This window comes from Perognathus longimembris, chromosome 2 (assembly GCF_023159225.1).
Source record: "Perognathus longimembris pacificus isolate PPM17 chromosome 2, ASM2315922v1, whole genome shotgun sequence".
Taxonomy (NCBI): Eukaryota; Metazoa; Chordata; class Mammalia; order Rodentia; family Heteromyidae; genus Perognathus; species Perognathus longimembris.
This window is the reverse complement of record NC_063162.1, coordinates 71654481-71681071: the sequence shown is the minus strand read 5'-3', so window position 1 is coordinate 71681071 and position 26591 is coordinate 71654481. Positions and strand designations below refer to the sequence as shown.

The window sequence follows — 26591 nt, the reverse complement described above, 5'->3', positions numbered from 1 at the left end:
TCCTTATGTCTTGCAGCTTTCTTCCTCTTTCCCATGACAGTAGATCAATGGCAGGCAAAAAGCGAACTGAAATCCAGCTCCAGGTGAGCTTTACAGATGAAGGATTTATCTGGCACAGAGGTACAGGAGCATCTTTGACAATGCATTGGTTTTTGCAGGCGATCATCAACAGTCAGAGCCAATGGGATGACATGCTGCAGAACAAAGGTTTAACAGGTAGTGGGGCTCCTGGGGTCTGGCCACCTGGCATCTGTCCTAGGATGCTCATGGAACCCTGCAGGATCCAGCTCCTCCCCTCTCCAGTCTGTGTCTGGCTCCTGATCCAACCCGGGGCTATGGTGGTACAGGTATTCTTTGGCTGTCCTTTCTTAAATCTTGCAGTGATTGACGTTTACCAAGCCTGGTGTGGCCCTTGCAAAGCTATGCAGCCTTTATTCAGGAAACTGAAAAATGAGCTGAACGAAGATGAAATCCTGCATTTTGTCGTGGTGAGGGTTTTGTACCTACCCTCTAATTCTTCATTGAAACAACATGTCTGTTCTTCCAAAGGCAGCATTAAATACTTGACTGCTTTACCACATATGAGGTCTTGGAATCAACAGTATACCTTTAAATATCTATCTATCTATCCATCTATTTATCTATCTATCTATATATTCATGTACATGTGCATTATATATGTGTATATAACATACTTGTACAACATTCACTATTTTACACTCTGCCCTCTCCTTTCTCCTTTTCCCACCTGCTCGACTCCACTTCCCTTAAACATCATGGCATATTCTTCATATTATTTTTTAGGTCTATCTTTTGTACATTAGTGAAATCATGTGACATTTGTCTAAGCTTTCATTTAACACAATCTTCAGTTCTACCCATTTTTCTTGAAGTAAATCTACTTTTTGATGATCCATTTTATTAGAAATCCAGTACTAATTGATTACAAATGATTAAAGGTCACTAAGATATATTCTAAGTCGAAAATACACACTAAATTTAAAGAATTAATATGAGGAAGAGAATGTGATAGATGCCATTCATAATTTTTACACTGACTACATGTTTAGGTGATAATAATTTGGACATATCAGGTTAAGGTAAATGTATTCTTATTTTCATCTATTTCTTTTTTGTAAATGTAGCTATTAGAGAATTTTGAAATATATATGTATGTGGTATATATACACAATTTTGAAATATATATGTGGTATATGTATATACACTCACCATATGTGATATATATACATACATTTCACATATTTTGATTAGACAGAAGTATAATTACATCAGCTAAGCCGGAAGCAGATAAGTGACTTCTCTGCCCCCACTCATTACCTCTAAAGGCCTTAATGTGTAAGGACTATCAACCACTGGAAGCTCTCCTGGGTGGTGCCCTCCACAGCCTCATCCACTGCAGGTCTTGAAATGAGTTTGCTCATTGACCTCAACTTGTCTTTGACTCTGCATCCCTTCCTACAGGCAACTTCTTTAGTTTTCTTAATTTAAAGTTGTGTTGGACCTGGAAAAAAATCTTTTAAGTGAAGTAAGTCAGGCTCAGAGACATAAAGGACACATGTTTCATCTCATGTGTGGAAGTTATATCTAAATTATAAATAAATATGTGAACCCATACAGGGTCATATACATATATATACATATACACATATATACATGTATATATACATGGCAACTGAAGTAGGGGCTATTCAGGGGAGGATTTCATGGAGTAACTCCTTTCAGCAACTAACTTAGAGCTTAACAAAATGAAAACCAGGAAGTTGGAGCATGCACTGTTGAGGGATGGGGTGAAGTCAAGGGGGTGGCAGCAAACAAGTAGATGAAGAGTGAGTGAATAGTATTCAATGTGCATATGTAAAAATGGAGCTAAGTAACGAGGGGATAGATCACGGCATAAGAAATGGGGAGACTAATGAAAGAGTGACACTGACAAGATTCTGGGTGCTCAGATTGTCATGTTGAATTGAAACACCTTTATACAATTGATTAAATATAATTTATAAAAAGTTATAAATAAGATCACAAGTTTTAATGATGCCTAGAAACTCCCTTTTATTATTTTTCTGTTTAAGAGTTGGCTACTCACAGTAAAGTTGTTTATCCTTAGTGAAGTACCTTCAGAAATAAGAGTTTGCTGTATGCTTCTTTAACTAAAATCAGTTAATATTATTAATCTGATGAAACTGTGTGCAATGCACATGTGTCTTGATTTGTTCCAGCAGGGGTTTAGTGGCTGGGTCTTTGCAAGCACAGCATCAAATGCCATTCCTTGCCTCTTAATTCCTTTCTCTCAAATGCTACAGCTTGCTGGGCTCTGGTTTGCCCAGTCCAGCACCTCTGATGGAGATGCTATGAGATCACACAGGTCTTTGAACCCTGCTTCTCTCTGACTCAGGCTGGACCAGGTCGCACTGCTCAGCTAGCTCCATGGGAATTAGTTCTGTTTGTATGTACAGCACACTCAGTGGGGAAGTGTTAGCACTGTAGCTATCTGTAAACATGTCCTATGCAAAGTCCTGACTACGTGTTGACTCTCACAACATTTGCAGTTTCCTGAATAGTTTGTCTTCTGTTATGTTTACATTTCAACGATAGTGTGTTCACAACCAACCAATTCCCTTCAAACCCCTAGATGCCTAATATGCGCAACAGTCGAGCAAGCGCCCTCTGCTGGGTCTTAATTTTTCTGCAGTTAGTCAAAGAATTGGGATCTTTTCTGAAAAGGAGATTGATTGCACTGTTGATTATCTAATAAAAACCACTCTGAGATGAAAACAATCATCATAAAATTTTCTGAGATTCTATGTTTGGAAAGAATAGCATTAAACAGCTACAGTGGTCCCTTGCAGTCATGGGTGGATTGAAGCCTGCATTTCATAGTGCAAAATGGGGTAAGGTTTTCAAATAGCCTGTGTATTTGAGTCATCTTTACATTCCTGGTAATGCCTAACGATGCAATGGGAGCAGTTGGTACATTGCATTTTTAGAAGAATAATGGCAAAGAAAACTGTACATGTTCAGAACAGGAGTAAACTTTTCTGTAGTATTTTCTACTCTTCATTGGGCTGAATATGTGGATCCAGACCCCATGAATTGGGAAGGCTCCTTGTGTATATGATCTGTATATATCAACATAAATATATTAACTGGGTATATAAACATTGAAAAGCATGAACCCTATGTGCAAAAAATAAATATCTATTGCTTATCACACTTACTACATTATTCAACCCCTATTGCTTCATTTGTTATAGTACAAACATGATGATGACAATGTTCACACCACTTGTCAATGCAGTGTTTACCTCTTGCACTTTGATATTGTAGACTAGTTACTTTCACTCTTCCTTTTCCTTTGAAAGCATGAGGAAATCTAGTTTGAAAGAATATTTTCTAGAGCTTAGCTTAGAAAGGATTGCACACACCCCTCTTGCTGACCAGGGCATGGGGGAGCCTGGCGTGGCTTTCCTTCACCATCCTGGGCTGCAGAACCTTGAGAAACCCTGCTTGGAAATGGTGAGCTTAGGTGACAGAGTTGAACTGCACTTTCACAGGTCAAAACCCTGATCCTCACTGACATGGTGTCTGGAGCCTCTAGAAGGTAATCAGAAAAGAGCTACATACCTTATAAAATATGGAGCTTAGCCAGGCACCAGTGCCTAAGCCTGTATTCCTAGCTACTTAGCAAGCTGATATCTGAGAATCGAGGTTCAAAGCCACCCCTGGCAGCAAGGTCCCTGAGACCTTTATCTCTAGCCATGGAAAACCCAGAAGTAGTGCTGTGACACAAGTGATAGAGTGCTAGATTTGAGCACTCAGGCCCTGACTTTAAGTTACAGATTGGCCCCAAAAAACTAAAACGAAAAGCAAACAAAGGGGAAGTTTTGATATTTCTACCAAGCAAGGGCCTACCCAGGAAGGTGTTGACTGAGAAGCTGTCCATGCCTTTACGCTGACCACCTCTGAAACTGTGAGAAAGAAATGTGTGTTTCTATGAGTGTTTGTTATAGCAGCTGGAACTATACCCATGCTTACATAGCACCTTAACCTGCTCTCCTGTCTGCACCAGCAATGCTGTTAATGGAAATGAATGCACTGCTATTTAATAAGTGGTTATTTGTCATCAAAGTAGTCCATCAGATTTTTTTCCACTGCCTGGGGCTTGAACTCTGGGCCTGGGTGCTGGCCTTGAGCTCCTTTGGCTTATGGCTAGCATCCTGCCCCTTTAGCCACAGTGCCACTTCTGGCTTTTCTGTGATTATCTGCAGATATGAGTCTCATGGACTTTTCTGCCCAGGCTGGCTTCAAACCATGATCACTCAGCCTCCTGAGTAGGATTACAAGCGTGATCCACTGGCACCCGGCTGTCCAAATATTTTAAGAAAATTCCAAACACTAAAAAAATCTAAAGCTTCAAGATTGGGGTACTAATTCTTTCAAGAAGCATTTGTGAGCTCCATTGGTATTTATGCTGAGTCTGAGGTCCAGGAAGGACCAAGACATGCGGGTGGGAGTGGAACACACTCCATCTGCACCCTGTGCTCTCCTGCTAACACACCAGACAAGACAGGCTGACATGCCCCTAGCACTGCATGGAAAGAAACAGCAAGTGTCCTGGGAGCCGTGGACAGGTGCAGTGTGTAGCAAATGAACATTTACCCTAGGAGGAATGATAGGCTTCTGGGAGGAAGAAACTTGGGCTAGCAGAGCCAGGCAATGAGAAACAGAAAAATAGGTGAGTGTGGCTGGAGGCTGGGTACCATAAGAGGTGTGGACAGTGTAAGTAATGGAAGGTAAGAGAAATGAAGGGAAGACTTGAGTTTCCAGTACATGCTATTAGATCCTTATTATGAAAATAACATCATAAATGTGAATATTGCCTCTATCTCTGTGTTGTTTGACTTAGTGTAACAAGGTACTTGAAGATAGCTTTTTTTTTAATCATATTGTACATATGATTGACATGTTAATTCCTGCAGGCAGAAGCGGACAGCATTGTGACTCTGCAGTCATTCAGAGATAAATGTGAGCCTCTCTTTCTCTTTAGTCTGGTAAGTCTTCACTGTTTTATGTTACCAGTCAATTGTGGATTGTAGTAAAATAGCAGAAGGCATTGTGAATGTACTGTGGAACTATTTGCTGACGATGGCAACTGAATATTGTTTTCCTTATCTCTGGTTTTCTAAGAATCTATTTTGTAATTTGAGCTATGGGAAAATATAATGGATAGCAGAACATAGACTCTCATATCCTGAAATGATAAGAGAAAGGAAAAATAAGATTGTGCTTATGTTTACACTTAAAGAACTCACTAGAGATCTGTATGATTAATATTTATGGACATTTCTCAGATGCCTTGCAGGAGAGAATTGGTAATAAACATTCATGTATACCTATATAAGAAAGTATCTGTGTGATCACTATTTTGTAACACATCAGTTTTCTCTAGGTATTTACAAATACACAGAAGTGATACCACAAGTATATTCAAGATGCTCCAGAAATTTTAGATATTTGGGAGAAAGAATTGTCATCATTTTTCTTCTTTATACTTTCCTGTAGTTTCTGCCATATTCTGAGATGAAAATACAACTTTCAGTATTAAGAGAAATGTAATAAGGACTATGTTCTCTCTTTTAAAAAAAAACATCTTTAAGTAGTTGTATATGGTCAATTTATGGATACAATGCACCTTGATCAATGTCACCCCTTTCATCATTCTCCCCTATCTCCCCCAACCCTACCTGTCCCCTACAGTTACCTATGTCCATTTTCACCAATATACCTCTAATATTGGAACTGCATTTTTCCATCTTTCCTCTCTCCATTCATCTGGACCCCCTCCCCTTGCCCTACCTACAGCACATGTGCTATCTTCCTTGTATCCAAACAGTTCATTGTTTATTTGAATACCCCACAATGGCTCCTTGTTATTGGTCATGGTTCTTAGTAGACAAAAAATTCATTCTAGGAAGTTTCAGCAGGAAGAGGTTTTTAACATTTTTCTTTCACAGCAATTTGTGAAAGAGTCGTTTCCCTGAGAAATAGAATTTAGAAATTTCAGTTTCACTTAATTATTTCTTAACTGGATCCTTCACATTGACTTTTGGATATGATTAGATCTTCAGTTTTAAAAATGACCATTCCTTCTGCATATCATGATAATATGCTGTGTACAGGTGCCCCCATTTTCTACAACCTCACAACTAAATTGCTACAGGAGTTTCAACGTTTATATTCTATTTTTTTCCATCCCATAATCCCTCAACTCACTCAATATCTTATTTATGTCTGCTTACTCCCCCGAAATTGACATTGATAGTGTGATAAAGAAAATGACCATTTTTCAATTGTTTATCATTTTGTGCTTCTGAAATAGTTCAGTGGTGACTGGCCTCAGGTTGAAAGTGGGATGAATAAGGAATTACACACAACTTCTCCTGTAGGGTGACAACTCTCCTCACAGTGCCAGGGGATGCCACCACACCTTCACTTGAAGGAAGACAGACATATTTAAAATAAAAAACAAGGTCTTGAGTTTACAGACTTTCACACCATTATCATCTTACTTTAATATCCTGATTTCAGTAGCCAAAAAGGATGTGTGGAAAGTAAGGAACAAGGAGGGTGAATGGTCCAGGTTAAGTGTTCATTCTTGATTTATTCTGAAAACAAAGTCTTTCATACTCTCCCTCTCCTATAGAATGGCAAAATCGTTGCAAAAGTACAGGGTGCAAATGCACCACTCGTTAATAGAAAAGTCATTAGCTTGATCAACGAAGAGAGGAAAATATTGGATGGTGAAATGGTTCGCCCTCAGGTAATGCAATGCTATCTATAGTCGCCTCTTTTAATTTTTTTCTTAATTGCATGGATGTTGCTTTCCTGAAGCATATTTCCTACTCCTGTTAGTCAGCTCTTTATCTCTGTGAGAAAATACCTGGAGGAAAGGTGTATTTGGGGTTCTGTCTTCAGATGTTTCAGTCCACGGGCTGTTGGCCATGTTGCTTCAGGCCTGTGGTGAGCAGAATACAGTGGCGAATGTCTTCTAAGTTCATCACCTCATGTGCACTAGGAAGTACAAAAGAGTGGGGAAGAGGAGATCACTGTTCCAGCCTCCTTCCCTCTGCATGCCCCTCTCCTCCTCCCCTCCCAACCTAATGACCTAACTTCCTCCCAACTGGTTTCACCTCCCCAAAGATCATGGCCTCTTTGTAGCACCAGGGCTGGGCAAAAACCTTGATTTTACACAGTCCTTTGGGAACATACATTCAAAGCACACCCCTTGATTACTTAGTGGGTATTTCAATAATATCTACTTCCCAGAAATACTTTGGCTTCATAGATCAAAGACACTTTTCTACTTTGCCTAGTATTTTTTGAGCTATGACTATTTACTAGAAACAAAATTTCTCAGTATCGTTCATTAATATATTCGTGCACATTTAGATTTTATTTGCATTTCTCTTTCACAGTACAATGAAATTCCACTGTCAGACACATTAGAAGAGGATAGTGAGGGATTAAACTATGACAGTATTGGTAAGTATCTTTATACCAATGGCTAGGGTTTCCTGTAGAGTGATGTTCATTACTACATGACTTGTAGCAACAAAAAGCTGGTCACCCCTTATGGTGACCTTGTAAGTGACTACTCAGATAAATCATTTAATTCCTTGCATGTCACAGCTCTGAAAAGTCATACTTTTTTGTTCCCCTCCTCTTATAACTGTGGTCTCTGGTTCTAGAGTTTTCCAAGGTTATGAAAAACTATGAACTAATGACTCTTAGAACTAACCTGAGCAGTAGATTTCCAGTTCATCCATCATTCACTTCCAAATCCATAGGAAATTCATTTCCCCTCTTATGACAGTTCACAATGTTATGCCCTCACTTGATTCTCTTTGCCTATTCTTGTGTCTCTGTTTGTGTGTCTGTGGATGTGTGTTCATTCTCAAAGACATCAGAGACAAATCACCACACTCAGAGAGCTAACTGGCATGAAGTGTGTCTTAAGGATGGAGATGAATTCACAGATGGTAACTTTGTTGAATCTTGTCGAGTATGTGGTTGAAGTTTCTCCCCCTGGTCATTCTGATCTACATGAACTGTGAATGTCACTTGGAATACATGTGAATTGTGTCCAAATCACACACACTGATCTATATACTACTTTACTTCCTTCTTAAAAATTTGGTGACTGCTTCCCCTCTGGTATATATAAGAAGTATGCTTTGTTTTTAAGTAGAAGTATTGGGAGCAGAAATACCATAGAAGACCCAAAGCTGTCAGTGATCAAATATTACCAGACATTAGAAAATGGACATTTCTAAATGCCACACCTCTAATTATCATGATTTTAAGCCAAGACAGTGAAATTCTATTTTTTTTTTGCCCTAGGGGAAAAGTATAATATTGCTGTGATCAAACCTGATGCTGTGAATAGCAGAAAAGGTCTACAAATTAAGACAAAAGTAAGTCACATTTACTTACAATAGTTTAAGTTAGTTGAGAAATAACAATAACTACTGTATTTGGGAGTCAAGTTTATTGTTTAGAAAAAATAAAACAAATGCAGTGATACACTAGGTACCTCTAAAGGCTCTGAGCATTCTGTGTTGTTACAAATCCCCAACCTACTGACCTCTCTATCCACTCTTATTAAATAACTCTGCTCAACCATCATCCTATTTAAGTTCTAAAAATTTTATTCTGTACATTGGATTGTAACATATGTTCTTTCTGTTTAATAATTAGAAATGTGTTCTTATTATAAGCTCATATCAACTTGTTTTACTTCCTGTACCTATATGTATGTGACTACAAATGATTATCTTTTGCCTGCCTGCCCCTTCCTTCCTTCCTTCCTTCCTTCCTTCCTTCCTTCCTTCCTTCCTTCCTTCCTTCCTATTTTCTTGGCAGTACTGGCAATTGAACTGAGAGCCTTGTGTTTTCACTTCTTATTTATCATCTTTCATCCTTTTAAAATTCTTTATCTTGGTTTTGTTATTGGATATCAGATTACTTTCTTATTTTAGCTTTAGCTGGAGCATCTCTATTACCTTTTTCTCACCCTGCTTTATACCTACTTATCCCCCCTTCTCCTATTTTCCTTCCTTTGCTTAGTATTATTCTTTAGTATTATTTTCTAATTAATTTCATTTCTATTCATAACAACTAATATCTTCTTAGTTCATGGAATATTATCTTACTTCCTTTTTCATCTACTCTTATTGGAATTGTGGTAGTAATTGCTTTTACTGGGGGTCTGCTATTATTATTTCCATGGCTGCTTTGTCTTTCAGTTGTGGAACTGCTACTCTAGTTCCTTTTCCTCTTTCTCAGTGCTGGAGATCAGGCCCAGTGTCTTGAGCATGTGAGTTGAGTGTTCTCATCTTCAACCTCAGTCTGGACTGGAGAAACTGCCCTTCAACCTTGCTGCAACCTAGTTCTTCCCAAAACCTTGGCAAATTCTTCAACAGAAAGAATATAGGAGATTAAGATTTTCACCCAAAGACTTGGTCCAGGATGTGCAAATGGCAGTGCAAACACACACACAAACACACACACATACACATGTGCACATATGCACACCATTAGGAAAGAGCAAGACAACATGACTCCTACAAAAGTTAATAATTTCACAGCAACTGATTGTCATGATGTCAAATTGGATGAAATTCTATTCAAAGGAATTATTCTAAGAATGATGAATATATACACAACAGTACTCCTACCTCTGCCTCCCAAATAGCCTGGATTATAGGTGTGTACCATTATGCCTAGGTTCCCCATGGATTTGATGGGATCTTTTCATGATGTGCATGTAAACCTGGGTGACTTATTAATGCCTGTCCATAATCATACTTTGCTTATGTTCCATGCGATCTCACATCACATCTATATCCACCTTGACTCTATAATTGAAGATTGCCAATGCAGGATATGACATAGAAGCAGAGGAGAAAAAGATATTCACTGAAGAAGAAGTAAAGACTTTCTTTGGTCAAATGGCAGAGGAGGTGAGAGGACTTTGAAATGAGCTACTGTGTATGGAAATATACCCAGGGATTCTTAGGAGCCTGCAATCTATAGGACAGCAAAGCAAAGGAGTACGGCCAGGCAAACAAGTCTCGGGTGCTCCAGAACCTGTCCATATTGTAGTGTTGAGAAGATGGCAGCTCTGGGGAGATCTCCATTAGAAATAGGGACACACAGACAAAACAGAATGTTTGGGACTGTGTTTTGGTGATCTCTTGTGATCTGCCAAGTGAAGAGTCAGTCATTTCGTATCCTTTTGTGCCCTGGCTCTCTGCTCAATGCCCCAGGAATGCTTCAACCCATTCTTTACTGAAGTCTTTGCTCCCAGGTTGGTTTATGAAAGCTGACATCCAATAATGTTAAATATTCAGACTCTCCACCACTCTGGTGACATTCCAAGTGTTCAGTAGCCACCTGTGAGGATGGGGTTGCAGAGCCTTGGGAGATGTTTCTCACAACAGAAAGTCCTACTGGACAGCAATTTACAGATAGAACTGGCTAGCTTCCTCAAGCTATACTTTCTGACTCCAGCTTCCACATGTAGCAGACAAACACTTGGACCCATTGCAGAGCACCAGCTGTGAACTGAGAAAAAACAGGTGACAGTCTCCAGCCCAAAGTATTACCTTTGTCAACTTTCTGTGACTGACAAAACATCTGAACTGAGCACTGAACTGGGCTTTGAAGTACATTTCGCTTCTAGATATTCATAGATGCTGGCTGGAGCTCAGAAAGTTGTTTGCTAACATTCCTTGCAGAGGTATACCTCCTAATGTGAGGAAAAGAAATGATAGCCTGCTTGGAGGCCCAGTGCCTTCGAGCTGTGACCCCCAAGCTCTGTGTAAATCAGGACAGTGAATAAGGATAACACCCCTTGGCCCAGTTATAGGCAGACAGAGATCTCACACGTCTGTCACTGTAGCTGAAATTGCAGTTCACTTATAGCCTGATGTGAGCAGTTCGTTCTTTTATTTTGCAGCCTGACTTTGAAGAGTTTTTGTCCCTTATGACCACTGGCCTCAGCTATATGCTAGTTATTTCTATGGGAACAGAAGATCAGGATTCCTTTGGGGAGATTTCATCTCAAACTATGATGGAGGCTAAAGAATCATCTGATTCTCAGAATGAGAGTGAATCTCAGCCCACATCTAGAATGATAAAGAAGAAACGAGACAGGTAGCTACAACCAGGAATTCCTGTATCATTTACAATGTGGAAGGAGGTAATGAAGTGCAAGGCCTATACACATCTCACAACCTAAGCACAAATATCCCTGTTGACATCCCAAGTGTTTCTTCCAGTTCCATCTAAAGTTGTGGATTCAGAAAAGCTGTGGTTGCCTACAAGAACATTAGAAAGGAAGAGATTTTTCTGCTTGCCCTTCTGAACATGAGACACAGCCATTCAGTCTCATGGCTTTGGTCTTAAGGCATAGGTTGGAACTGTGCATTATCCCTCCCAACCGAGCCTCCTATCTACCTCCTTACATCCTCCTTCCACATCCTTTATACCTGAAAAACATTACAAGAGGTTGCACACGTGCCTCATGCTTGCAATCCCAGCTACATGGGAGGCAGAAATTGGGAGGATCACAGCTCAGAGCCAGGCTGAAAAAAAATTGTTAGTATGCCCCCATCTCAAAAAAAAAGCTTGCTTTGGTAGCATGCATCTATGAGTCTATACTCATAGATATACTCATGGATATACTCATCCATAGATGAGTATAGGTTAAGAGGATAATGATCCAACCCAAACTGGAGGGGTTATGATACATTTGCCTCAAAGAAGAGTAGGGGGTATATTACTGGTGTGGTGTTTCACCAGCAGTGATCAAAACTGACACCATGCAGAGGTACTGATGGCCCATTCTTATAATCCTAACTACTCAGGAGGCTGAGATCTGAGGGTCTCAGATCGAAATCATGAGGGTAGGAAAGTCTATATGAGATTCTTAACTACAATTAACCACCAACAAGCCAGAAGTGGAGCTCAGGTAATAGAGTACTAGCCTTGAGGAAAAAAAAGCTCAGAGACAGAGCTCAGGCCCTAAATTCAAGCCCCCAGGATCAACACACACACACACACACACACACACACACACACGCACACACGCACGCAATGACTCAACTAACCTCACAGCCAAGTTCATTAGAAAAAAATTCTTAGAAAACGTAGTATAATTCAATGAAAATATCTGTTAGTAGACCAATAACAGAAAAGTTCATATTCCATGTTTAACAGGTCATCTGTAAAATATGCAAAGTAAATATGTAACAACCTTATTTATCTCAAAAAAATGTTCTCAGTTTATAAAGAAAACTTAACAAAATATTTTGAATTCAGGTATATTTTTGCTGCTAGTAATCCAATAAAACTTTATATTCTAAATGGCCATTTGAAAATATGATACTTCTAAATAATCTTTGCTTTGAAGACAACATAGAAAGGAATAAAAAAGTATCTGAAATCTCCTCACAGAAAAAAGGAAAAGGTTCTTTAAAACATAACATTTTATCTTTAGCTTTGCTTACCCTCTCATGACTCTGGCACAGATGGTGTGAGGTAGTTCATTTGTGCAGTGAACCACAGGAAGGTGGATTCAACATTCTGTTCTTGCATTTGATATTATTTACCATTTTGTGATGCGGCCTTTTATTCATCTAAACACTAAACTCCATGCAATTTCTGACCATAATCAGTTACTGTATTGCCATGGATATGAAGCTTTAAATTATGACCACCTTCCTCAAGTTCTGTGTTTGGATTTCAACAGTCTGCAAGAATATCTGGAACGACAGCGTATATCTCAGTTTTGTGAGGTTGAGGATACTCCAAGTAATGTCACTAAGTTCTTGGACACCTTCTTCCCCAATTTTAAAGCAATGCAAAACATCAAGTTACAAAGAACATTGGCATTACTGCGGCCTGATCTTCTCCAATATAGAAAAGGTAGGAAATTAACCATAAAATTACATACTTTGGGGATTTGTTAAAATATATTAGCCATTGCCAGAAACCACGCAGACATCAGATATAGAAGGACAATGGAAAGGTTTATTGCTAGCAAAGGGGGCTGGCAAGGCCACTTCTCACCAGGAGAAATGAGAAGATAAGATGTATGTATCATTTATTGTCTGGGGTGACCTATATAACCTAGGAGGTTTTGGAGGGACCTCGGTGTGGACGTGCAGACCAGGGGCTTCACCATGTCGGGCTATGATTGATGGCTGCTGTCAAGGGGGTCCTGACGCTTCCCTGACCCTGGAGGTCACTTGTAAGGGGATCTTGTTGTCTTAAATGGCCATAAAATGTACTAAAGGAATGTCGTCTCTGGGAAGTGGGGGTGGGGGGGCTACATGTTTGCCGCCCTTATTACATGGTCCTATTGTTGCTTAGGAAGGGAGCATGCTAAAGCTATGGCAGAAGGGGCTATCAGGCTTACAGGATCTAATTTTGATATCAAGTTACTAATTTATCAGTTATAACAAAAAGACATTATAGGCAAAAATATGTCACATAGATTTACCAAGCATTTTCTAACTCGTGAATTTGTTACATTTCTTCCTTACCATTACAGAATGATTATATACAGAGGTCAGAAGCTGTAATTAGGGCAACTGTAATTATTAGTGTAAATTATACAAGGTATTTGACTATTTATGAATTTGTAAATTCCACAAGATTAAAGTGTTTGTCCCTTTAAAAACTGGTTTTTGGGTTTCTCCTTGTTGTTTGTTCATTGTCAATGCTGGAAATGCAACCCCATGCCTCCTAGCTGCTAGGCAAATGCCCCACCACTGAGCTGCACTTAATGCTACTTATTTTTACCCTCATCCACATTCATGTAGCAGGGAGAATGCCTTAAGCAAATATGAGGAATTTTTTTCAGTTTTCCCTGGTATTCAGAAACACAGTTGATATTTATCTGTGAAATTCTCTGACCTGTCAAACTGTGTTGAGGAGTTCTATGGCTATACAGATGAGGCTTTTGTAACCTTGGATCTACTTAGATTTGGGGAATGAGAAATTCTTGGTTAAGGGATGGGGAGCTGTGTCATGCAATCAACACTTAGGAGAAATATTCAAGGAAGGTAAATTGCATGTTGCTAATGAAACTAGACTTACTGGCAGAATGGATAGATTGCTCATTCCTGAGCGTGCACCCTGTGAATTAGATGATGAGAAAGGAAGTGTCAATCAGGCAGAATGCTGTCTGGGCTCTGAGTGAATATCCATCCTTCTTTGATGTAAGGTGACCTTCACAGTCCCTACCATCTTGTCCTTCATATTCACAGGCAGAAGGTAGTATAGAGCAGAAGGTTCACCTGGATGTCTCTCTCAGAAGCATCCCAACAGATTGTTTACATGTTATTGACCTTGACCTTGTCTGGATCACATTGGTCTACTATCCATAAGGACATACAGACCCCTTCCCTTTCATTTTTACTTTTTTTTTTTTTGTCAATCATGGATCTTGAACTCAGGGGCTGGGTGCTATCCCTGAACTCTTTTGCTCAAGGCTAGCACTCTACCACTTTGAGCCACATCACCACTTCCAGTTTTTCTGGTGGTTAATTGGAGATGAAAGTCTCCCTGACTTTCCCGCCTGGGCTGCTTTGAACTGAGATCCTCAGATCTCAGTCTCCAAAGTAGCTAGGATCATAGGTGTGAGCCACCAGCACCTGGCTCAAGTGTGCTATTTTCTAGGCTTCCATAGTAGAAAGTGGACAGAGAGGAGACTGAGAAATAATTTTGAATATACAGCCTACTTGTTTCTCCTCAAATAATATGAGGGTTGTTGAATACTAAAATAATTTATAAAGGCTTTGGTACCTTAATTGGATAAATATGTAGGTTTCTATCCACATGTGCATGCATAAGCACATGCACACTGTCTCCCCATCCCCCCCCACATATACACAATGTGCCTGTACCTCAAAATAAAACATTTCCTGAGATACATCTGTATCTGTGGGTACATGATTTCTATGTCATGAAAAATTGGAAGCTACATTACAATTTGATATCTGTAGAACTGTCATTAACCTGAAAACCTAGAAAACTATTTTTGCAAATTTCATATGAAAATTAAACTTACTTGATGTCCTTTTGATGCCTATGTATAGTCTATATAGCCAGTAACCTGAAACTATGTGGTAACTGTTTTTATGTAGATGATGTGTTGAGTATAATTAAGAAGGAAGGATTTAAAATATTGATGCAAAGACAACTAGTCTTATCAGAAGAAGAAGCAAAAACACTGTGCAAAGAATATGAAAGTGAAGACTACTATGAAAAACTTATACCATATATGACCAGGTAAAATGGGATTCAGGTTTGAAGGCTCTATGATTTTTGGTTGTTTGTTTCTGTTGGTCTGGGGCTTGAACTCAGGGCCTGAGCCCTGTTCCTGAGCTCTTTTACTCAAGGCTACAACTTTACATCTTTGAGCCACAGTGTCATTTCTGGTTTTCTGGTGGTTAATTGGAGAAAAGAGTCTCATAGACTTTCCTGCATGGGAAGGCTTGAACTACGATCCTCAGTTCTCAGCCCCCTAAGTAGCTAGGATTACAGGCATGGGCCACCAGTGCCTGGCTGATTTTTGTTATTTTTTTAACACATTGAAACCTACTGTTTTTTTTTTTCTTTTTGCTGGTGCAGGGCTTGAAATCAGATCCTAGGTAATGTTCTTGAGCTTTTGTGCTCAAGGCTACTGTTCTACTACTTGAGCCACAGCTCTACTTCCAGCATTTTTGGTGGCTCATTGGAGATAAGAGTATCATGGTCTTTACTACCAAGGCTGATTTCTTACTGGGAACCTCAGATCTCAGCCTATGGAGCAGCTAGGACAGACATGAAACACCATCACCTAGCCCAAATCTAATTTTTATTCAAGTTAGCAGACTGTGAAGTAGGTTCTTTTTTATCGTCAGTTGTGGGGCTTGAGCTCAGGGCCTGTCCCTTAGCTTTTTTTGGTCAAGGGTAGTGCTCTACCACTTTGAGCCACAGAGCCACTTCTGCCATTTCTGGTTTTTGAGTGGAGATAAATGTCTCACAGGGACTTTTCAAACCCTGATCCTCAGATCTCAGCATCTTGAGTAGCTAGAATTACAGGCATGAGCCATTGTTGCCTGGCTCTGAAGTTGGTTCTTAAAGTCTGCTTCTTTGTCAGTTCTGCCTTCCTCCTGAGTCTTTGCATATAGCATGTCTTCTTTAGTCTTCCTGGAATATCACTGAAGTAATGCAGAAGTCTCAGGAAATGTTGTAATTGTCTAGTTGAAATGAACACCAGAAATACAGAGTATATGTAAGACATCACCAAGTCCAAGCAGAGAACTGACTACTCTTTGGTTGGCCTGACTTGACTTTTAGTATTCAGTTTGGCTTTCTTCTAGTTCCCTAGTTAGTCCTGGGACACAGATGGGATCTAGAAATTGTTCAGGTTCTGGAGAAGTAACTAAAATGGGAGCTGAGGAAGAAATCCAGTAAGGGCACATAAAGCAGTGGGAACATAGGGACTACACTTTGAGCCATTCCTTCTCTGCTCCCAACCTTTTACACATTCTTTTTTTTTTTTTTTTTTGGCCAGTCCTGGGCCTTGGACTCAGGGCCTGAGCACTGTCCCTGGCTTCTTCCCGCTCAAGGCTAGCACTCTGCCACTTGAGCCACAGCGCCGCTTCTGGCCGTTTTCTGTATATGTGGTGCTGGGGAATCGAACCTAGGGCCTCGTGTATCCGAGGCAGGCACTCTTGCCACTAGGCTATATCCCCAGCCCCTTTTACACATTCTTGAAAGGATAGTGATGCAAATTAATTGCAGACCCCCTCATGGATTTTTTTTAATGATTGTAGTCACTTTAACAATATGACTTTGTGTTATCTATATGTCATTAGCTATTGAGTTTTACTTTTGTTAACTTTTTGTTTTCCTTTTCTAACAGTGGTCCTTCTCTTGCCCTTGTTTTATTGAGAGAAAATGGATTGGAATACTGGAAACAGCTACTGGGACCAAAATCTCTTGATACAGTCAGTGAATATGTGCTAGAGAGGTAGGATCCACACCATGGGTTCCTAGCTTTAGTTCTGGGATGAACTTTTAATTTGTGTGTAGGTGTGAGGCACAGGAAACATATCTGTACTACAAAGGAGCTTCTTGGGAAACCTGCTTTTTCTAAGTAAAATGCTTATGACAGTAGCTTGAAATGCCCATGGTTTAGCAGAGAAAGGTTGCAAGATGCTTAATGTCTGTCTGAATACTAGAAAGTGAAGGCCCAGCCAGCGGGCCTCCTCTTGTGAAAAATATTCATCCTCCTCACTATTTAGGAGAAGTGCTTTTGAGAAAGGCTCTTTGATTGTGATGACATCTAGGGGTTCCGGTTTGTTCTTCTGCCATTTAAAGACTTAAAGGTAGGAATGTTTAAGCAGACAGAGCAACTTTAGATGAAAGCAGAAGTAGAATATAGACTCTGTAAAGAGGAATCCTAGAGCTTAGAGCCCAATGGAGTTCCCTCAGAGGGCCATTATTACCAGGGGCTCCCATATCACCACCAGTGTATTTTGTGCTGATGGTGTGGTGGCTATGTGTGTACCAGCCCCACTCTTTTTACTGGTTGAGCAGTAACCCAAGGCATTATGAATAGAAGATGTGTTTGAGTGGGAATCCAGGGCATTATGGGAAGAAGGACCATGGTAAGATACATGTTATCTGTCGTGTGATGGGTCCACCAAGTTTTATATTCCTATCTGTCAGATCAAGGCCCAACTCTTCCTCAATCACAGCTGCCGGTCTTGTAGTTTATCATAAAAGGTTTGAGATTCTGACTAGCTGAAGATGTACTCTAGAATTCTATGATAACATTTACTGAGTTGATTTAGTGATTAATCTTAGAAGTCAACTAAAGTTTGACATGAATTTCATAGGAGGCATAGTATGTGGTATAGAGAGCATAGTCTCTCAATATATTTATCTTAACTTTTGGGCTCTGCAACATCTGAAGGATGGGAATTTTTTCTAACCTCTCCATACTTGACATGTCACTAAAGGAAGCATGCAAAGTTGCAGTTTGCTTGAACTATTTTATGCCGACTTCAAAATAGGACTCAATTCAAGGTGGGGGACAAGGCCCTTCTTGCAGAATACAAGAATGAAGATCCTTCACAAGCCACAGCAAACTTGATCTTCATATCAACACAATGAATAATAGTGCATTCACAGCACCACTTACGTTAAAACCTGCAGCGCTTTCTTTTGGTTAGTAGGATATGCTTGAATTACACTTGTTCTCCATGGAACAATTTATCTCCTATTCACCCCTATTCACTTTCTTCTTTGTTCCTGTGCCAGACAACTCTTGTAAAGGATAACATGGGTTGATGTTCTTCAAATGTATGAGCAGAGTGCCATAGAACTTTTTTTTTTAATGAGATGTATGTTTTCCCTCATTTGTGGTAGATAGAATGTACCTATAAATCTATAAGTAAACACATTGTATGGTATGTAAGTGGTTACAAATGAATTAATTGAAGTATCTTAGACTATGGAGAGATAAAATAGTGTAATTCTTTAGAAGACTAAATCAAAGCCCAACAAAATCAGCACCAGAAAATGGGTACTTGCAAGGGGATGAGGGGTTAGGGGAGAGGAGTAGATGAATGATGGTGAGGGGGGTGGAGAATACAGTCAAAATTTTTTAATAAAATGTGTAAGTGCCAGAGAGTAGAATTATTATCAGTACAACGCCTACTGAGGCATCTAGTTCCAAGAGTTGAGTTGCTTCCCAGGGCAAGTTCATCTGCTTTAGCCAAGGGCACTCAGAGATCGCTTCCTCTCCAACCCACTATTGCAGTAAAATTTCCACAAGTTCTTCACAATTATTTTTATCTGCTTTCTCCTTTTCATTTACTTAATCTTACCCAGTGCTAACAGCTTACTTTAGAAAAAAAAACTAACTTCCTTCCTTCATTCCTTCTTACCTTCTTTCCATTCCTTCTCTCTCCCTCGGTCCTTCCCTTTCCCTCCCTTCCTTCCTTTCTTTCCTGCCAGTCTGGGCCTTCAACTCATAGCCGAGGCACTTTCTATTAGGTTTTTTTGCTCAAGGCTAATTAATGCGCTACTGCTTGAGCTACAGTTCCACCTCTGGTTTTTTGGTGGCTAGCTGGAGATAAGAGCCTCACAGACTTCCATGCTTGGGCTGGCTTCAAACTGAGATCCTCAGATCCAATCTCCTTAACAGCTAGGATTGCAGATGTGAGCCTTCTTTCTCTGGCACTTAGCTAGATATTCACTCTGCACTGATTGACTTAAAATATGGTCTCTTGCCTAAAGAGAAATACAGCTGCTCCTCCCCCTCAGCCCTCACCCCTACCTCCCACTCCTATACTCTCCTTCCCCAGGCATCATCACAATCAATGCCCAATGGAGGGGATATTGGAGAAGTCTTCACTGTAAAGGAACTGTGATGGTTATGGCATCATCCAGAGAGGAACCTCTAGCTCCCAGGGATGTGTGAAGGAAGTCATGTCCACATTAAAAGTGTAGAAACAGCCCATGGCTGAGTAGTGAGGGCAAGTGAAATAAAGCAAAGGGGAGCATGTAATGAGCCTCTGAAACTAGAAAGACAACAGGACATGCTGAAGAAAAGCACATCCAAAGATATAAGTAGATGTGCGGCCACCCCAAATGGGTTACCCTGTTGTGTGATAATAGGTTTTTAAAAATTGATTTCTTTTTTAAAGTTTGTGTGCACAGTTTGCAACAGAAGAATTGCCCATCAATCAGTTATATGGAAGCAATTCCATCGAGACTGCTGAAGAAGAAATAGAGCATTTCTTTCCTCTCACGAGCACACTAGCAGTCATTAAGCCTCACGTATCACGTGAACAAAGAGGTAAACACATTACAGTAAAAGCAAATCCTACACTATCCTCCAAAATTCAGTGTAACTTTTCAAAAATAATAATTGGAAAAATATATATCATTTAGATCTGATAGTTTATGTTGGTATATTTGCATTGAGTATTTACTTGTGTTCTATCTCTGTCTCCCTCTTCCTGCCTCTCCTCTCTTTTTTCTCTCTCTTGTAACAAAAATTGATATTGGATTGTAGCATAATAGTAAAGCATGAGCTTCGTATGAGTTCAATTCCATAAGATGTGGGTAAATTTTTGCAATCTCCCGAGTTTCGTAGCTTTACTAAAGTATTTCTAAATAGTTAGCAATTACTAAGTGAGAACTGATCCTTCTTCTTTTTTGCTTTCAGGAACATAGTAATCCTTTCAGTGTCTAGATTGCTGTTTTCTTTTTATTCCAGTATGGATTTCTTGGCTTATAACTTTATTTTTTTCTTATTTATTGTCAAAGTGATGTACAGAGAGGTTACAGTTCATATGTTAGGCCTTGGGTACATTTCTTGTACTGTTTGTTACCTCCCCCCTTACTCCCCCCTCTCCTCTCCCCTTTTCCCTCTCCCCCCATGAGTTGTTCAGTTGGTTTACACCAAATGGTTTTGCAAGTATTGCTTTTGTAGTCGTTTGTCTTTTTATCCTTTGTCTCTCAATTTTGATCTTCCCTTTCACTTCCCTAGTTCTAATACCAGTATATGCAGTTTCCAATGTACTCAGATAAGATGCAGTGATAGTGCGGGTACAACCACAGGAAGGGGATACAAGAGGATCATCAACAATAGAAGCTACGGTTTCACATGGCATGTTGAAAGTAATTACAACAATGATATAACAGTCGTTTCCATAACAGGCTTATAACTTTAAATGTCAGTTCTGATCCATTGTTTTGCTTTTCTCCTATAAGTACTTCAGAAAAAGTAAGAGATTCTCTGTACTAAAATAATTTATATTTCAATATATGCTATTCTTTTTGACACAATGAAGTAAAAATTTAAATAGGTAAAATTAAATGATAAATACATTCACATACACACACAGAAAAATATATATGCTTATATTTACCTGAGCTTTATAGCTATTGCTTTCTACATTAGGATTTCTCTTTATTCCCTTTCCTTATTGCTGTTAATTTCATTCTTGTTCTCCATTGTTATATGGTGTTTTAAGTTGTAACATCCATGAGACACCTTTTTATTGAGCTTAGATGATTTGCTTTTGTTTTAATTTCTTCTTTGAGTAGAGTCAACTTTTACTGTACATCTACTTAGTGCTATACTTTTGAGTTTGAAATTTTGATTCATGGTGTTTTTAGGTTCCAATTGTTTCATTCATGTTAGAGTTCAGTGTTAACATTTTTTTTGTCTTATCAAACTTCCCCCTCTTTTTCTCCCTCCCTCCTTCCCTCTCTCACTTCCCTCTCTCCCTCCCTTCCCATCACCTCCTTTCCCACTCTTCTTTCCTTTTTACTAGAAGGGTCTCAGTCCCAGTTCATTTACCTTTGTCTCCAGAATGTAGTCTTCATAGTCTAACCTGCTGGAAATGTTTTGATAAGATCTGCTTTCCCTCAGCAGGGCCTTGAATCTTCACCCTGACTCTCCAGTACAAATCTTTTAAGAAATTCTTGGGCATTTGGAACACAGAAGTGAAAATGTGGCTTCATTTTTAGTGTACTAGAAGATCTTCATTGTCTACTCTTTGATAGCCCACTTTATTAACATCCTATAGCTCTAAGTATCAATTTGGTGATTGTAAAGTCCAACTGAGTTTGCCATAAGCTATACTATACAAGTAAATATTATTTGCCCATTATTTTGATTGACTTGAATCTGAAAAATAAGCAGAAAGATCTGGAAGATGACTGAATCTTTGTGTTCCTAGAGGAGATCTTGAAAATCATTAAGGATTCGGGATTTGATCTGACTATGATGAAAGAGCTGATCCTAAGTAAAGAGGACACAGACAAAATTTATTTCACAATCACAGGAAAAGACTTTTATAAGGACGTGGTGGCAATATTTGCTGAGTAAGTTTTTTATATGTACTTGTCTAATGTAAAACTAGTGAATATTCACTTTGGAAACTGAGAAATATGGAAAATAGTTGAAAACTTTCCATCTGATCTCATTCATGAGAAGACATTCTATTAGCATCTGAGGTTTATTTTCCCTACTTCCTTTCTGTCTTTATCATCCTTTCCTTCTTTTTCTGTTTTGTTCCTCTGTCCTTTCCTTCCTCCTTCCCTCCCATGCTCCCTCTGTCCCTCCCGGATTCTCTCTCTCCTCCCCTCTCATCTTTCCCTTTAGCCTCTTCCTTCACTCTGCTCTCTCTTGTCCTTTCTTCTTGTCCTTTTTTCTACCCAGGTAGAGCTATCTGGGTTTAAATGCCTGCATTGCCATTACAGAGTCAATGCTTGAGCTCCTTGTTCTATAAACTAGGAAGAAGAATAGCCTCTCCTACAGGTTGTTCTAAGTGCTAAGTCACAGCAGAGAGTGCTTGGAACAGTGCATACTATATAAAAAGGACTCAGTAAATTCTAGCCATCTTCCCTCATGTCTCTTTTTCTTTGACATGTATAGAAACCTTGTCTTACTCTGAATGTAAACATAATAGATGTGTGTAGTTACACAAATATGATAATACCAAATAGTTGTTTTAGGGCTTCCTTCTTCCACATTTTGGCTGAGCTCCAGGCAATCACATCTTCTACAGGCATTGCATCAGAAAGCTAGCTTGATGACATGTTAACTTAATCCCATGCTGTTTGCCATCTACTTATTTACACTTTTTCTCATTTGGCTTCACAAAAACTATATGAAATAGATTCGAATTTCCACTTTGACTATGAAGGAACAAAGGCACAGAGTGAGAATTCATCCACAGGCACAAAGCTAGTCCTTGGTTGGATTCACAACCCCCCAGGAAGTCTATGTCTGGCTCCATTTACATAAGAGTTATGTGACTATCTATGAAATTGGAAGTTGGAAGTTTTGGACATAGTACTCACACACTGATGAAACAAAACAGCAAATGCAATATTTTTAGAGTTCAAAACAAAGTTCACTGGTATGGAAGTAGTATTTCTACCCAAGTAATGGGCAGAACCCTGAAGGCTGTGCGTGGCCACAGCATGATGGCTCAGAAGCTGTCGTCACGTTCATGTTTATGGTGGGTCCAATCCCTGGGAAGCGGAGTTGAGGCAAACGATGATGGGCACTGTCTGAAGAAGAGCATGAAGTCGGGCTTCAGTGAGAGCCTGACAATGGCCCCACTATTCTGTGAGGCTGAGATAGCCAGGCTTCAGTCCCCTCACCCTGGCCAGTGACTGGTTGTCATTACCTTGCGGGGGAGGGGGTTGATGAAGATGCCTTTCTGGTAGTGCCAACAACACCCCCAGGGGGGCCAGAAGCTGAAAGGTCACCATAAAGCCACAAATCCTGAGACCATGATCAAGCTTCTGCAGTTTCAAAAGAGCAAAAGTAACGCTCCATGGACAAATAGTCCCTGAAATTAAACTCCAGCATTCATCCAGCACAAAAACCTGAGGGAAGAGGGGGAAATGAACAAACCCCCACACAATGACACTGATCAGGCAAAGAATGAAGCAGAGTTCCCCAGATGGAGCAGAGGCATTTTGCATATCACCTTGCATACAATCTGTACCTGCTGTTTTTAATGACCACGACTCATTGTCATTTTCAGGGGCCCATCTTGGATCATGGTTCTGACCAAGTGGAATGCTGTTTCAGATTGGAGACAAATTATGGGTCCAGTAAATCCAGAAGAAGCAAAGCTACTGTCCCCAGATTCCCTCCGGGCTAAATATGGAATCAATATTTTGAGGAATGCTGTCCATGGATCATCAAATGATTTAGATGCAACAATGTCCATAGATAAAATATTTGAAACAGATAGTCCTGAGATTGCATAGAGTAGCTAACCACAGTATGTAATGTGACATGAGCAGCTCTTTAGTTACTCTCTTATTTTCTTTCTTGGAAGAGATGAGCCTTGGAAAGCCTGTTCTAGAAAGATCAGAAACATTCCCACATTCTACAACAGCCTGGTGGTCACCAGGAAGCCAGTACTTGCAATACCAGCCACAGGGCATTCTGCTGGTACATAGCCATAGCCAGGCCAAGGCAGCTGTGCTGGGGCTACAGAGGTAAGGCCCGCTGTGAACAAGGCTTCTTCTGGGTTCTAAAGCACTGCTGGTAAGATGTCTGGGTCGTTTTCTGTAGTTAACATCATTTGCAAAGGTGAAAGTCTGAGAGCTTTTCCCGGCAGGAACAATATAGGATTCTACCACTTTTCTCTCTATTTAACATACTATGAGAAATTTTAAGAGAGCATTTGAGCAAACAGGAGGAGAAAGAGGAGAGGAGGAGGAGGAGGGAGAGGAAGAGGAGGAAAAGAAAAGAAAAGAGAATCTAAATGGACAGGAAATAAGCTCTATTAGCAGATGATATATTATTTTTAGAAAATAAAAAAAATCACACACACACACACACACACACACACACACACACACACACACACACACACCCCTCATGAGATAATTAGACAAATGTGCAGGACACAAAACAAACACACAAAAGTCATTTAATGATCCCATAGAGCATCAATGAAAAGAAGGAATTGTGGAAAATCATTTACCATATCATCAGAAAGAACAAAATATATATGAATAAATTTAAATTTAATGAAGGACATAGATTTGTGCACTAAAATATACCAAAAAATATTAGCATAAAGACAGGAATGACATTTCCCAGAGAAAGACACACAGATACCCAGGCACCTAGGAAAAGATTCCCAACACCATTAATCACCACAAATGGAAGTCAAAAGAGATATGAGTTAAAGGTCTATAATAATTAGCATAGCTCTCATTTTTACAATGAAGAAAATAATACTTGTTGCTGGGGATAAGTGGCAGTCCTTCAAAAATGTCTGGTAGAAATATAAGTTGGTACAGTGGCCATAAAAAATAGGTTAACAGTGCACAAAATTTCAATTACATAACTACCATTTGACCCAGCAATTCCACTGCTAGATATGTACCCAAGGAAACTGAGAACAGGACTCAAGCATTTCTTAATGCATAAATATTCATAGAGAAGTTATTCAGAATAGCCAAAAGTTAGAAACCAACCTAGCATCCATCAGCAGAATAAACAAACATGACATATGCATAAAATGAAGTATCACTCAGTAATAAAAGGAACAAAATATGCTTCATATATCAACATGGATGAAACTTGAAAGCATTTCATTAGATATAAGCCACAGAAGAATATATATATATGTCTATATACATACATTTATTATGTATAGTATACAAGTCTATTAGTATATATTATATAATATGCATTTTCTGTATATTTCCATTTAATATATCCATATATTTTATGTGTGAATGTATTAATATCTACAAAGTAAATATATACTTTACTATTATATATTAAATATATAATTATCATGATGTTCAATATTGTTTTATGACATCTATAGACTATATACTGTATATAATATTTTTCCACTATGCATATGTAGTATAAATATATATTATATTACAGATATATTATGGATTATAATTTATGTATATATATTTTAAATATATAACTTTACTGCAGATAGTATAAAACATATGTAAAATATTAAAATGGCAAAAATGTAAGACCCAAGAAGCACAACAATTCTTTCAATGCAGATCTCAATCCAATTTCATTTCAAACTATAGTAAAATATGCCTTACTATATTTTAAAGGAAAACATATGTAATCTTAACAAAACTCTTTTTTTTAAGTGTTTTTTATTTTTTATTTTTTTAAAATTTTTATTATCAAACTGATGTACAGAGAGGTTACAGTTTCATACATTAGGCATTGGATACATTTTTTTTTATCATATGCATTCCATGGATACATTTTTTGTACTGTTTGTTATCTCATCCCTCATTCCCCCCTTCCCCTCCCCCTTTCCCTTCCCCCCCGCCATGAGTTGTTCAGTTCATTTACACCAGTTTTGCAAGTATTGCTTTTGTAGTTGTTTGTCTTTTTTTACCCTGTGTCTCTCGATTTTGGTATTCCCTTTCAATTTCCTACTTCTAATACCAGTATACACAGTTTCCAGTATACTCAGATAAGATACAGAGATAGTGTAGGTACAACTACAGGAAGGGGATACAATAAGATCATCAATAATAGAAGCTACAGTTACACATAGCATGTTGAAAGTAGTTACAACAGTGATTTAACAATCGTTTCCATAACATGGAGTTCATTTCACTTAGCATCATCTTATGTGTTCATAATGGTATAGCTATTGGGCTCTTGTGATCCTCTGCTGTGACTAGCCTAAACCTGTGCTAATTATTCCCTATGAGGGAGACCATAGAGTCCATGTTTCTTTGGGTCTGGCTCACTTCACTTAGTATAATTTTTTTCAAGTCCTTCCATTTCCTAACAAATTGGGCAATGTCATTCTTTCTGATAGAGGCATAAAATTCCATTGTGTATATGTGCCACATTTTCCTGATCCATTCGTCTACTGAGGGGCATCTGGGTTGGTTCCAGATTCTAGCTATGACAAATTGTGCTGCGATGAACATTGTTGTGCTGGTGGCTT

General features: G+C 39.1%; 1 protein-coding gene across 1 annotated transcript; it reads left to right on the top strand.

The window, feature by feature from the left end:
• The first annotated feature begins 47 nt into the window (after positions 1-47).
• Nme8 (NME/NM23 family member 8) lies at positions 48-23892 on the top strand. The gene is made up of 15 exons (XM_048337115.1): positions 48-83; positions 159-216; positions 382-488; positions 5001-5072; positions 6725-6841; positions 7497-7563; positions 8422-8495; positions 9951-10043; positions 11042-11238; positions 12836-13011; positions 15237-15381; positions 17003-17110; positions 19797-19948; positions 21843-21987; positions 23664-23892. Exons 1-15 carry the CDS (start codon positions 48-50, stop codon positions 23890-23892), a joined length of 1776 nt encoding a protein of 591 aa, XP_048193072.1.
• The last annotated feature ends 2699 nt before the right edge of the window (positions 23893-26591 follow it).

What these genes read in the sequence shown, in the direction of transcription:
- Nme8 (XM_048337115.1), top strand. Translation starts at nt 48, where the DNA reads ATGGCAGGCAAAAAGCGAACTGAAATCCAGCTCCAG. An exon ending in GTGAAATGGTTCGCCCTCAG is followed by an intron (nt 6,842 to 7,496) that starts GTAATGCAATGC and finishes TCTCTTTCACAG; the next exon opens with TACAATGAAATTCCACTGTC. An exon ending in CTTATACCATATATGACCAG is followed by an intron (nt 15,382 to 17,002) that starts GTAAAATGGGAT and finishes CTTTTCTAACAG; the next exon opens with TGGTCCTTCTCTTGCCCTTG.